The sequence below is a fragment of the Spermophilus citellus genome, assembly GCF_964194105.1.
Source record: "Spermophilus citellus genome assembly, chromosome: 11".
NCBI classification, from domain to species: Eukaryota; Metazoa; Chordata; class Mammalia; order Rodentia; family Sciuridae; genus Spermophilus; species Spermophilus citellus.
In genome coordinates, this window is record NC_138192.1 from 85,374,263 (window position 1) to 85,388,291 (window position 14,029).

Consider the following 14,029-nt stretch of genomic DNA (forward strand, 5'->3'; position numbering starts at 1 on the left):
CCAGATCATGTAGATACACGGTGAAAGAAAGGAGTATGGATAACGCCCTAGTATCTGGCTTGAACGACTCAGAAGCCAGGAACTACTGGAGAATGCTCAAATGTTTGTTGGTACACTCACGTTTTTATTTCTTGCAAGTTTCCCATTGCCTGTTTAGTTTTCTAGGGTCACCCTGAAGTGTCAGTACGGGGAAGCTCTCCTTTTCCTGCCAAATTTCCCTTTTGGGGGTGTCTCCCATCCATCAACCAGACAAAGTTTGCACGCCTTCCACTTCCTATTAAAACTGGGGATTTAAGGAAATCTCACGCCCAAACCCTCGCTCAGGGTTTCGCCGTCACCCAGGCAACCGGACCAGGAAGGGGCGGGCTTCCCCATCCTTTCTTCCGCCGGCGGCCGGCGCCTGCCTCATTTAATGCGGGGGCGTTGGCTGCGCAATCTTCCCGCGTCCCTCAGCTCCGGGATGGACCCGGAGCTGGAGCCGGATCCCGGACAGACAGCCACGTCAACCTAAACCTACACCACCCTCCCCACCGCGCCGCTGCGGCGGGTCTCCGGCCGCGTCCTCCACGCCTTTCCCACAATGCCCCGCAGTAGGCTCCGCCCCGGCTCGCCGTGGAGAGCGGCGCGCGAGGAACGAGGAGCGGACCGGAGCTGTCCGCGCGCTCTCGCTGCCGGTGCGGCGCGTGCTCCCCCATCCCGAGCTCGGCGGCCTGGCGGTCGGGAAGTGCGTGCTTTCCTTCTCCGCGCACAGTTTGGGTTCGACTGGACAGGGTCCGCCGGGGATTGAGGATGGGGGAGTAGCCGCTGGAGGCTTCACGGAGGTGGGCATGGGCCGGGGGCTGGGGCTGTCCCGGAGCTGGCGGCGGCCTGGGCCCTCCCGGGAGGGAGGGTCGGCGTACTTGCGCTCCTGAATCCCCCCTTCTTAGCTCGGACGACGGGCGTGCGGTGTTCTTGTCCAGCTCTTCCTCCCATCTACCCGCTCCGCCCTCTGTCTGTCGGTTCCCGGCTTCCTGCTCCCATTTCTCACTTTAGCTTTGGTCAACTCGGGTTCCCTTTCTCTTGATCAGACCTGACACTTGGGACACGCGCAAGACAGCCCTGTTTCCCGGTCTCCACTCTCTCCCCCATTTCACTCCGGGGAGATGTCTGCGGGAGGCTTTCGCATTTCGCGAAACGCTTTTAGCGTTTACCTGCAGCTTCCACCTGTCCCAGAGCTCCAGCTTGGGCAGTTCAGCCACACCCACGCTGACAGAACAACCCCTAGGGGAGGAACACCTCATCCCAAAGTGATGTTTGAGATGTTCTCTTTTTCTGAAGGTTGTTTTCAGCCTGGGTGTTTCTTCTTCATCAGTATATTTCCCAAAGGTATAGTTTGGGGGCATGAAAAGGTGGAATTAGAAACGAGATGAAGACCATTCACAGGTAAGGAGGAATTTTTAAAACGAGGCATTTGGGATTAAAGGAAGAAAGGCAGAACTGGCTGAGGATGCTTGGAAAGTTAAGTTTTTCAAAGCATTTTTAAATCTTGGGTAATGATTGGTAATCTTGGTAATGATTCTTTTTACCCTTCAGAGGTGAACTTGTCTAAATAACTGATTCTCCTTTTCCTATTGTTTTTATTTTTATTCATATTGAACGTGAACTTTGTGGTATAAATACATTAACTATTATTCTATTTTTGTAAAATAGCCTCTACTCGAATTTAGTATAAGCACCTTAAAAAACTCGGGAAAGATGGCCTACCATCTAAGTTACAGGGTAATTAACTGATGTATTTTGAGTTATGTGAAAAGTAGAGACCCTGTGGAAAAACACTGTGCTTCCTCCCAGTCCCCTGAAAAGGTATTTCCTACAAATGAGATCTAATAAAAAGAAAACCACACAGCTTTAAGGAGTGTAAAAATAGCTGAAAAAAGAAAAAGGTATTACAAAAGGACAACACCTATGCTAGGTAGAAAGAAGAAAATACATCCTTTTCTTGCCCTTATGTTCTGATGCTGATCAGAGGTTTTCCCCATTGTATAAATTGCTCTTTGTGTGTGTGTGCATGCGATTGAGTGTTCTAGCTAGTTACCACCACTCAATACCTTTAACTGCTGTCTTGAGATTTACACAAATTTGGCCACCAAAATATGGAAGCTGTGAGGAAAGGCCATGAAGAATAGATCCTGCATCATTCATAGGGATTTGCCATTTGATGGACATTTTATGGCTTGACCGTGCTATTTGAAATAATTTATGTTATTGCAGTTTCATTTGAAATGTGTTTTAACTGCCTGGTTTTCTCTGTTTAGATTAACATTTTTGGAGACAATCCATTGATACTTGATTCACCCTTGAAGTAATGCGGACAGAAGTTCTCAAATTTGCGTATTACATCAGCTGGACCCAGAAGTCTGTCTTAATGTTCACTTAAATCAGAGCTTGTATAAGAAAGAGAATGGGAGTCTGGTTAAATAAGGATGACTATATCAGAGACTTAAAAAGAATCAGTCTCTGTCTTCTCATAGTGTATATGGCTGTTTTAGTGGGCACAGATCAGGATTTTTACAGTTTACTTGGAGTATCCAAAACTGCAAGCAGTAGAGAAATAAGACAAGCTTTTAAGAAATTAGCATTGAAGTTACATCCTGATAAAAACCCAGTAAGTAAAGTTTTGCTTTTGAAAATATCTGATTATTTTAGTACATTTTTATATTTAAAATATTTTGAAGAAAAGTTTAAAGTGCTAAGGAACAGTCACATGCCAGAAGTGACAATTCAGTTAAAAACAGAAGAAGAAAAATATTCTCGTCTGGAATGGTGGAAAGGAATGTCATACCAAATAGGCAGTTCCCTCTTAATTTGAAAACTATTTTCAGCAAATATATTAAAGATAATAATTTCCAAATTATCATGTCTGTAAAGGAGTTTTTAGTGTAGACTAAGTTATGATCAACTGTTTTAGAGAAGAAGAAAATAATTTTCAGAACTCAGTGTCTTGCCAAAAATGACAATAATAACTGATAATTATGTGCTTTAACTTCCCTTTTTTTTCCACACATAAGACCACAGACCAGTTAGAAAGTTTTATATATTAAAACTTGAGAGTATTCAGATGTCTTCCATTTATAAATATTTGATTGTGTATCCAATAATGTGATCTTTAAAATTACTTTTAATTTTTATGGTCTGTTTGTAATTTGTGTAATGAACTCAATAATAGCTTTCATCATTATTAAGAATCAAATGATTAAGTTTTTTCAAAGTAGAATTTTTTTTAAAAGGATTTTATTTCTGAAACAAAGCTGAGCAATAGAAACAGTATTTCTTTAGAACTCTTGTTAATTATCTTTGTGATCTATATTTAGGATTTTCACTTTTTTCAGTTTTTCTTTTAATTTTCAGAATATGAAAGATGGTAGACCTACATTCGTATATTATTTAAATGAAAGCATCCTTCAAAAACCAAAATATAATAAATGAGAAACTGCCAATCCAGTTTTGAATTATTGCTTATATTAGTTCTTATGTAATTATCTGAGGGATTGGAGCACATACTTTTTTAAGTTAATATGTTGATCTGCCTCAGAAAAATATTCTACAATCTATGATTGTTTCAAAAATAATATTTTAAAAATTAAGGATTTCAGAGTCTTGTTTTTATTCAATTGTATTTGTAATTAGAAAATATTTCTTGATTTTATCCCATGATTACTCATACTAACCCCCCCCATGTTGGTATATAGTATTCGAGAAATCTTTGTTTTAATTAATCTACACATAGGTTCTGAAAGGACTTGGATTATGTATCTTAAATAACTGTCATTTGTAATATTTTTTAACAGAATAACCCAAATGCACATGGTGATTTTTTAAAAATAAATAGAGCATATGAAGTACTTAAAGATGAAGATCTTCGGAAGAAGTATGACAAATATGGAGAAAAAGGACTTGAAGATAATCAAGGAGGCCAGTATGAAAGCTGGAACTATTATCGTTATGATTTTGGTAAGGTCATATGTTGTGAATTTTATTATCTGATTTAAAAAAAAAAGTTAATTTTGTTTCACCACTTAGCTTGTGAATTTAATATGTATCATCTTGATTTGCTTTTTTGAATTTACTCTGGGAGTGGAATTCTAAAGGCAGGTCACTTGGTATACAGAGGTTATCTGTACAGATATGAAAGTGTATTGGCCAAAAATTCCTACTTAAAAAAAAAGTCTGTGTGTGTATGTACATTTACATATGTTTGCATTAAAATTAATTTCTAGAACATCGTGTTTTCCAAAAAGGGTAAATAGTCTTGTAAGTTTAATAGTGGTTACTTCGGTAGAAATGCCATCCTTCTCCTGTGTTACAAAAAATAAGGTAAGAACAGAGGGAGGAAACAAGGGAACCAAGGGAGACAGAAAACAAACACTGGTATGAAGGCAGAATAACCAGTATTTCTCAGTCATTAATTAACCTCAAATGCAGTTTAACAACTGAAATATGCTTTTATATTAAACTGACAAAAATATTTTAAATTTGTTTTTAAAAAAGGCTTCTCAAGACTGATTTTATTTTCAAAAATCATATTTTCAAGTATATTTTCTGCAACTCCATAACTGTGTCAGCTGTTGGCAAACTACATTTTACTGACCATTTAAATCTGGCTCACCACCTGTTTATATAAAATGTTTTATTGGAATGCAGTTATGCTTAATTGTTTTCATGTTGCCTATACGTTCACATTTTGAAGGCAGAGTTTAGTATTTGTGATTAAAAATCATAGGTCTTCAAAAGCCCCAAATGTTTACTAATGGCCTATATAGAAAAAGGTTGCTGACTCCTGGTTTTATATCCATTGTTAGTACTATTTGGATATTTTATATAGTAATGAGAAATTTTCTCACATTGATTTTAATTATGGTAAGTAAAATTCATATTTACTGCTAAATGTTAGAAAATAGAAATTTTCTGTGGAGATGAAATTATGTAATATTAGGAACTTCCTCTACCCCCCAATATACTCACACTCTTGACAGGCCAGATCAGAAAACTAATGTCTTTTTTTTGTTGTTTTATTTTTGTTTTTAGTAGTTGTAGATGGACAGCAAGCCTTTATTTTATTTGTTTATTTTTATGTGGTGCTGAGGATCAAACTCAGTGCCTCACACATGGGCAATAAGCACTCTGCCACTGAGCTACAGCCCCAGCCTAAGAAAACTAATATTTTTATATCACTTTGCAGATATATCACCAATAGTATTATTTCCTGTTGGTTTTTCTATTAGCTTACTACACATTATGCAAGTTTGAGAATTTATATAAAAATTTTATTTTTTCATGGTTAAAACAAAAATGAATATTACGTGGTAATTTACTTTTATGGAGAAGTGTTTATAATTTTTGTATATTTTAAAAATTAGGTATTTATGATGATGATCCTGAAATCATAACATTGGAAAGAAGAGAATTTGGTAAGTTTGTAGACATGATTTTCTAAAACTAGTTCAATCTCAATGTCATCTCTTGGATCTAAATGTGTTCAGAAGTTAGAAACATTTTGGATTTTAGAAAGGTAATAATGGAATATTGTTTATATATTAAACAGTGTTTCCAGAAGAATGTGAGGTAGTATGCCATTAATAAAGACACTATTATTTCTGTAGCAAAATGCATATGTATGAAAAAAATGCATATATATACATATATATATATATACACACACATACACACACACATATATATAGATTTATATGTAAATCAAACAAAAGAAATAAAAATAATATGTAGCTCTGTGTCCATTCAGGCCAGATTTGGATGCCAAATTAGCTTGCTGCATATTTGCAAAACAAAAAATTTCCATAAATAGAAGAAAGATCAGTAGAGTAGAGGGAGGGGGAAAGAGAAGGAAGTGGGAAATACTTGGGACTGAATTAAAGCAAATTATATTCCATGCTTTTATAATTGTGTCAAAATGAATCCTAATGTTTTGTATAACTAAAAAGAACCAAAAAGGGGAAAAAAGGAAAAAGAAAAACTTCCAGTGTCTGAGCTTTTTTATTTTAAAATTTTGGATTAGTATATGGTTATTTTAGAATAAGTTTTAATTTGATCTGTGATTTGTGTGAAAATGAATATTAAGAATATATTTATGCATATTTCATTTCAGAAACTAACAAAAACTGGATTCAATTCTTACATTTTCAGTCTTTATACAATAATAATAGGTTTATTCATTCTTTTGTATTTCAAAGCAGTAAATTGAACCTCAAATTAAATTCTCATTTTATTCTTCTGTATTATAATCACATTTAATTTAGAAAACTAAAATAGCATACCATTTGCAAAAAGTATATATTTTATGTTTTTATGTATTATCATCATAAAAGATGTATTATAGTCACTTGATTTTGTACCATTTATTACTTCTAAGCAAGTATTACCTTTTATTCTAACTTTTTATATCAGTGAATTCAGGCATAAAAAATAACTATGCTCTGTTATAAGTTTTGCATGTGAATACAAGTTCTGAGTAAAGAGAAAATATATCTTCCCTACAAAGGAAGTAGGAAAATTTTGAATCATTTGGATTATTGGTAGGATAAATTAACACCCATGTGATGAACTGGTGGACATAACTTTACAGCATGTTCACTATATAAATCTGTAGCTTTTCCTGTGTAGTTGTTATTGTCACTCATCATCTACTATTTTAGTGAGTGTTGTGTGGACCAAGAAGGCAGAAAACATTGGAATTACAGATAGAATAAAAGGAACTGAACAAAACCTGCAAATGAACTAGTTTATGAGTCCACCTAGAATGAGACTTTACTGATATTGCACATTAGTTCAAGCTTTTTCAGCTTTGTCACTATGTGGAAAAGGCTGAGAACCACTAACAGTTCACGTAGAACTCCAAATAGTAGTTTTAAATTATTACAGCCACAAAATGTAAGACTAGATTACTAGCTAATATTGATAGTTCAATACATATTTGCCATTATTCCACTTGATATCTAATACTACTCTTCATATTACTAGACTTAGACAAGATAATTCTGAAGTTGTAGTTGAAGAAGCAGAAGTAAGATGTCAAACAGATGGTAGAGTCAATTTGTACTTATGTAAATATCACACTACCCTCAATTGTATGTCTATTACCAGTTGTTTTCTTTTGCTTTGAGTTGCTTAGTCTTATGTTTTCATAAATATAGAATTATTTTAGTTTTGTTTTCTTCCTCTAGGAAAGATAATGTATTTTCTTCCAGTTAGGATCACCAGCAGTTTCAAATAAAGTAATTCAAAAGCTGTGCTTTGAATTTTGAGAGGACTAGTCACTTTCCAGTTGTTCTTTATATACAGAAATCTTCTTGAGATGTGCCCTGAATGCCCTTTTGTCCTTCTGGCCCAATAAATCAATTGAAATCTCTGCTCATTTCTTCCTTGTCAGCTGCTACATTTTCTCAAAGTGACAAACACTGACTCTTTGATTTTTACCTTTTTTCATACCATTAGCCCCTGATTCTTCACTGTTTGGTATACTTTAACAAAGGTCTTTTATATTTTGTCCAGTTTTCCAATTGTTAGTAGTGGCAGAATTAGTCCAAATTACATAGTTAAATTTTACCAGGAGGGAAAGCCCAAAATGTTCAAGTTTTGTTCAGAAGGAAAAATCTGATTACACTTTCACAGCTTTTAAATGTTCTCATCCATCTCAGTAAATATTCATTTTTATCTTTTTATATGTTATAGCACAGTAGTGTTTCAGTCTTTATAATCAAGTTCTGGATGGTATTTGCAAAAGTGGAGAATGTCTCACATGTGTACTGGTCATTCTTAGTAGTACCATATAATATAGGCATCCTTTAGAAAATAGTGTAAGAAAGAGGATCTCAAAGCACTTCTGCCTTTTGTTTCATTTTTCTGTGTTTAAAGAAACTATTAGTTGTAGTTATCTAATTATTAACAGATACCAGTTTTAGTTGGGTAATTCAGAGACCAAAAATTGGATTTTGAAATATACTCAAGTCTTTTAGTTCACTGAGTTATGTAAAAGCATTTCTTTGTGCTCTGAAAATGTAGTATTAAAAAAAATTGTAGCTGGGCACAGTGGAACACACCTCTGATCCCAGGAGGATCATGAGTTCAAGTCCAACCTAGACAACATCAAGACTGTCTCAAAAAAGGAAAAAAAAATTAATGAAAATACTTCTAATATTATTACTCTTAATCATCCAGAACTGGGTAGATGTGTTAGAAGTGTCCATAAAAACAAAGTACCAAAATTACACATTTTCACAGTTATAACTAATAAGGTAATCACTTTTTCTAGTAAAGCTTGCATTCTACTGAGATTTTTAATTAAATTAGCATCCATTGGTCATCAGAGCCAACATGGGAATTGTTTTAACCTAGACAGAGTTGTCTGTCACTTTCTAAGCATTGCTAAAAACAGTTGATAAAATTATAAATTATTTTGCCTATAGTGTACAATTAACTGTTTTTCCATAAATCTATCTTATTGAAACACAGGTGACTCATACATATATCAAATTAACTTGAGTTAATCATGCATAGTTAATACAATATGCTTGTTTTGATGTCTCACTATAATTTATGAAAATTTTATTTTAAAATTACCAATAGATTGTGAGGGAAAAAGTAAAAAAATAAAATTACCAATAACTGATTTTGATGTAGAATTGTATGAAAACCCTTAACCAAAAGCAAATTGCCTGTGCCTTTGAATGTACATATACACCCTTACAATGTTAAAATTATAAAATGAATTAAGTTTCTTTACCCTCATCAAGTCATATACAGATTATAACATATATTATTGGTTAGACATGTTCAAATCTATTTTAGCAAATATGTATTTGTCTTGAAATAATAAAAACCTTTATCTAGTACTTCTTGAACAACATGATTTTCCAAGGTAAATGTCTTATCTATGGCAAAGATTAAATTAATTCTACAATTCTTGCTATATTGTGTAGGTTTCTCATTCTTTGAGAATTTAAAACAGGCATCAGAATTGATTTGACCACATACTTAAACTATGCAATATATAGTAGGGGAACCTCACTCTGAATCTTTCTCACTGGTTCTCTATTTCTCTTATCCACACAAGCTCTTACATAAGGTTGGTTGTTATTTCCATGTGTCTTTTTTATTTAAGTTTCAGAGCCATATTTTTCTTGCAGTTCATGCATGCTTCTTACCAAATATGGGTTTAAGAAAGTTTTTTTTAAAAAAGTTATTGTTGGTTTGACATTTGAAATATTTTCTTTTTTTTTTTTTATTGGTTGTTCACAACATTACAAAGCTCTTGACATATCATATTTCATACATTAGATTGAAGTGGGTTATGAACCCCCAATTTTACCCCAAATGCAGATTGCAGAATCACGTCGGTTACACATCCACAATTTTACATAATGCCCTATTAGTAATTGTTTTCAAATAAAAAGTTTTTATAGAAAATGATAAAGGTAGTTATAAAAGAATTATGACTGTTTTTTCTGTTAATCTCAAAGTTTTTTTAACTAAAATAAACAGTAACGTTTAGTAAATTGTTTTATGTACTTTTAGATGCTGCTGTTAATTCTGGAGAAGTGTGGTTTGTAAACTTTTACTCCTCAGGATGTTCACACTGCCATGATTTAGCTCCCACTGTATGTATTTTTTACCTTCTGATTTTTTTATTTTTTAATATGTTGGGATTTTTCTGCTTGTAATAATTATGACTATTAAATAATTATCAAATACTTTTACATATGTAGTTTTATTTGATAAAATTTTTTTCCTTTAAGGCTTCATAGCTTGAGATGTTTTTAAGGAGAAAAAATGAATAGAGATATACTTTTTCTATCATAGTGGAGAGACTTTGCTAGAGAAGTGGATGGATTACTTCGAATTGGAGCTGTGAACTGTGGTGATGATAGAATGCTTTGTCGAATGAAAGGAGTCAACAGTTATCCTAGCCTCTTCATTTTTAGATCTGGAATGGTAAGAGATGATTAGCAATTTTCAAATCTGTTGAACTTTATAACAAGTGAAATGGCTAGATAAAGTACAGTATACATATATATAGGTTTTTAAGTGTTTGTTACTTTAGGTGCCATCTAAATAATAATAATGCATACTCATAGTAATATCCATAGAACTCATAGTAATATTCTTTAGATCTGTCTTGTTGAAATATAGGTGATCATTGACTCCTACACTTTTCACTTTGGGATTATTTTATGAATACTTTTAAATGCCATTACTTTACCTTTGGTGTATGCCAAAATTAAATGTTTTCCAAATTCAGTTTCTGTCTTAATTTATTCATCATGCATATTGTGGTTTGTTGTTCACAGAGTATTTTGTAGATATTAACTTGTTGAATATTAAGCTCCAATCTCCTTTTTCCAAGTTTCCTGTGATAGAACTAAAACTGTTAGTATTAATCAAATTCTTTCTGTAGAATCTGTACTATCCATTTTCTCAGAATATCATTGGAAATGATACTACACTGTTGAGAGATACCTGTTTAAAATAATGTAAAATCAAAATATTTGATACTCTCATAGTGAGTTTTAAAATGAAAAGGTAAATATTTCTCTTTTTATAAAATTCAATAGGCTGCAGTGAAATATTATGGAGACAGATCAAAGGAAAGTTTAGTGAGTTTTGCCATGCAGCATATTAGAAGCACAGTGTCGGAATTATCAACAGGTAATTTTAATTTCTTAATGTGCTTGATGTTCAAGGATACTTTTAAATGGGAATTTTAAGTTTTACAATGGCAGTATTAATATTTTGGTCATAGTACTGAAATTTTGAAGTATCTTTTCCATGTTTCTTAAAGAGGAATTATGTCATTGCTCTGACTTCAACTGAATAGTAAATGTTTAACAACCTAGTTATTTTTTTAAGAGAGAGAGAGAATTTTTAATATTTATTTTTTAGTTTTTGGTGGACAGAACATCTTTTTATTTTATTTTTATGTGGTGCTGAGGATTGAACCCAGCGCCCCGCGCATGCCAGGCAAGCACACTACCGCTTGGGCCACATCCCCAGCCCCAAACCTAGTTATTTTTACAGAAACTTAACAAGGTATGAGAAATGGATCTAAGATGGACATAGGTGACAAGGCGGATTTTAAAATGCAGCTAAATGTTTAGTAATGTATGTTTTATTGCTTTTATAAGCATAGGAAGTAAGTTCATGCCTATCCAGATTTAAGTTCAAAAACATTTCTTAGGCTTTTAATTCATCAAGTGATTTTAGGCTTATTTCTCTGAACTATTCTTGAAATGACAGTATTTATGGTTAAAGGGATATTTATTTAATTCTTTGGGTACCACTTATATATCAGAAACTGTTAATTACTAGGGCTGCAGAAATGAAATACATAATTCCTGCGATCAACAACCTCATTATTTTAATGAGGAAAATACTAATGAACAATTAAAATACAGTACAGTAACTCTTATGATAGACATAAGCTTAGAGAGGCATAAAATATATGAAATAACCCGGGCTGGGGTTGTGGCTCAGTGACAGAGTGCTTACCTAGCATGTTCAAGGCCCTGGGTTCAATCCTCAGCACCACATAAAAATAAATAAATAAAGGTATTGTGTCCAACTATAACTAAAAAATAAATACTTAAAAAAAGATATGAAATAACCTAGTTGAGGAAAGGTTAGAAAATACTTCTTGGAAGATGTCATATCCAGTCTCCAATGGAAATGAATAGGAAGTCTTCAGCGAGCACTGTGCATTTGGGAATTGGCAATAGCTTCTGTATCTGACAAAAAGATGTAATGTGTTAAGAGTGGTGTGGGGAGACAGGAGTTTTGTCTACATATTTAAATAAAACTCAGATTACAAGAGGCCTTTCTTGCCATCTTGAATATTCTTCTTAAGGAAATAATGAATTTAGATTTATGTGATAAAAAATTGGAGAGCCAGTAAAGGATTTTGACAAACTTAAGAGGATTTATAGAAAGATAACTTAATAATACAGTGAATTAGAAGAGGATAAGATTAGAAAGACAAATTCATTTGGAAGACTGTTGCAACATTGAGTAATAGGTGATCAGAAATTTGCTTTTATTTTCTTTAAAGGAAATTTTGTTAACTCCATACAAACTGCTTTTGCTGCTGGTATTGGCTGGCTGATCACCTTTTGTTCCAAAGGAGGAGGTAATTTTATTATTTTTTCATCCTAAAATGAAGACTGTAACGTTTAAATTTTAGGTGGCAGTTCTAAATATGCTACTGTAATTGCCTTTTCATTAAATAATTGATGATTTGAAACCATGATTTAGACACAAGATTATAACTTTTTACTTACTGAATATGTACCATTTTTGTTACATAAGATGTTATCACATTGTTAATTTGTTAATGTGACATGTATTTGTTGGACAAGTTTTTCAGCTTACTTGTATTCATGATAAATTGTAGCTTAGGTAGCCACTAGTGTATTTGGCATATTGCAAAAATAATTATTGTTAACAACTATAATTCCTCCCAAATAATAGTATTTGGAAGTATGAATTTTTCCTTGTTAGATATTAAAATGAATATGTTTGGCTCATAAAGTTGTGTATATGAAAATGATACCTTTTCATTTCTAGGACCTTTCCCTCAGTGAACTAAGTTGAAAATTCAATACCCTACGTGCCAAACTATAACATAAACTGTATTCAATGAGATTGATTAAAAATTGGCCCCAATGTTACAAAATATCCTAATTCATTAATTTAATACATTTTTATATGTTAATCCCAACATGAATCTTTTCCCCAAACTTTACTTCTCAACCATAATGCCCCTTTGTTAGGAATGTATTATAATATATAACTAAAATTAACCATTCAACCCCTCCTATAAGACCAATATCAGGAAGATACTGCTTTTGAACAAAAATCAGCCTTAAACTTTTTTGCAAAGGGATTTTGTTTCATTTTGACCTAATGCCCAGATTGTTGTCCATCCACAAAACATTTTAAACTTTTTAACATTCTTTTGTCTTGTTTTTGAACCCAGGTAATTTGATTTTACCTATCTCTGTAGGCTCTATGATACTACAGCCCCCTTTTCTTCCAAATCTAAACTCAAATGTATCCTACCATTCATATTTACAGAACTTTCATAAAACTGGTGGAGAACATATTTTCAGATTTGTGAAGACTCTAAAGAAATGCCTACTTTTCTGTAGCTAGAAATCCTGAAAAATTAATGAGAAGGAATGAGAGTTTGTGTATATAAAATGAGACTACTAAGTAATGTTTCATTATTTATTTCAGTTAATGGTCTTAGAATCAACATGGTAATTTGAGGAAAAGGCATGAGAGGATAGGCTTAATAAAGCTTAAATAGCCTCATAAAGTTTTTTTTTCCCCTCAGATTGTTTGACTTCACAGACACGACTTAGGCTTAGTGGCATGTTGGTAAGCATCCATCCTTTTTGTAAAACTACATCATTATAAGTTGACTTCAAATTTTTTTCATAGTTTCTTGAACACTTAACTCATATTTTTGTAATTTTTCTTATTTTCTGAATGATGTATTCATAGATAAAACATTCTAAATAATTAGTTGTGTTAAGTACCTTTTCATGTGGTGCTTTCATTTGTGTAAGTATTCTACATTTATTATGAATTCCTCTAGTTATATATTAGTGTTCTTATCGTTTCCAAAATTTGTTTCCTGTTGTTTTGATTTTACTTTGTTATTTCTTATTCTCATATCATGTTAAGATTTGAAGAATGTCATCTGTTGATTATTTAATGTTATGATAGCATGCATTGGCTTGGGAGTTTTTCAGTTGTAAAAGTTGGGAAACTTCTATGTGAGCTCAAATAATAAGTCTCTATGTATATGTATGTTGGATATAATTATGTTGGGTATAATTTTTGTATCAGATCACATTTAATCATGTTATTCATATCAGTATCATTTAGTTTTTTTTCTACTTGATATAGAACCATAATTTCTGAGCAGGCATATTAAAACTTCCAACTGAATGGTTCATTTTTATATAGAGTCCTGCAG

The 14,029-nt window shown here is 33.1% G+C and overlaps 1 protein-coding gene across 1 annotated transcript in view; it reads left to right on the plus strand.

Annotated features, from left to right (window-relative positions):
* Positions 1-425: 425 nt before the first annotated feature.
* The window catches only part of DNAJC10 (DnaJ heat shock protein family (Hsp40) member C10), a 53,661-nt gene continuing 40,057 nt past the window's right edge, over positions 426-14,029 (plus strand). Inside the window, exons 1-9 of the mRNA XM_081260431.1 lie at positions 426-821; positions 2,295-2,644; positions 3,828-3,990; positions 5,397-5,447; positions 9,568-9,650; positions 9,853-9,984; positions 10,605-10,698; positions 12,095-12,172; positions 13,382-13,425. Coding sequence (XP_081116557.1) covers positions 2,441-2,644; positions 3,828-3,990; positions 5,397-5,447; positions 9,568-9,650; positions 9,853-9,984; positions 10,605-10,698; positions 12,095-12,172; positions 13,382-13,425 — 849 coding nt within the window. The 5' untranslated portion in view covers positions 426-821; positions 2,295-2,440. The remainder of the gene's footprint in view (positions 822-2,294; positions 2,645-3,827; positions 3,991-5,396; positions 5,448-9,567; positions 9,651-9,852; positions 9,985-10,604; positions 10,699-12,094; positions 12,173-13,381; positions 13,426-14,029) is intronic.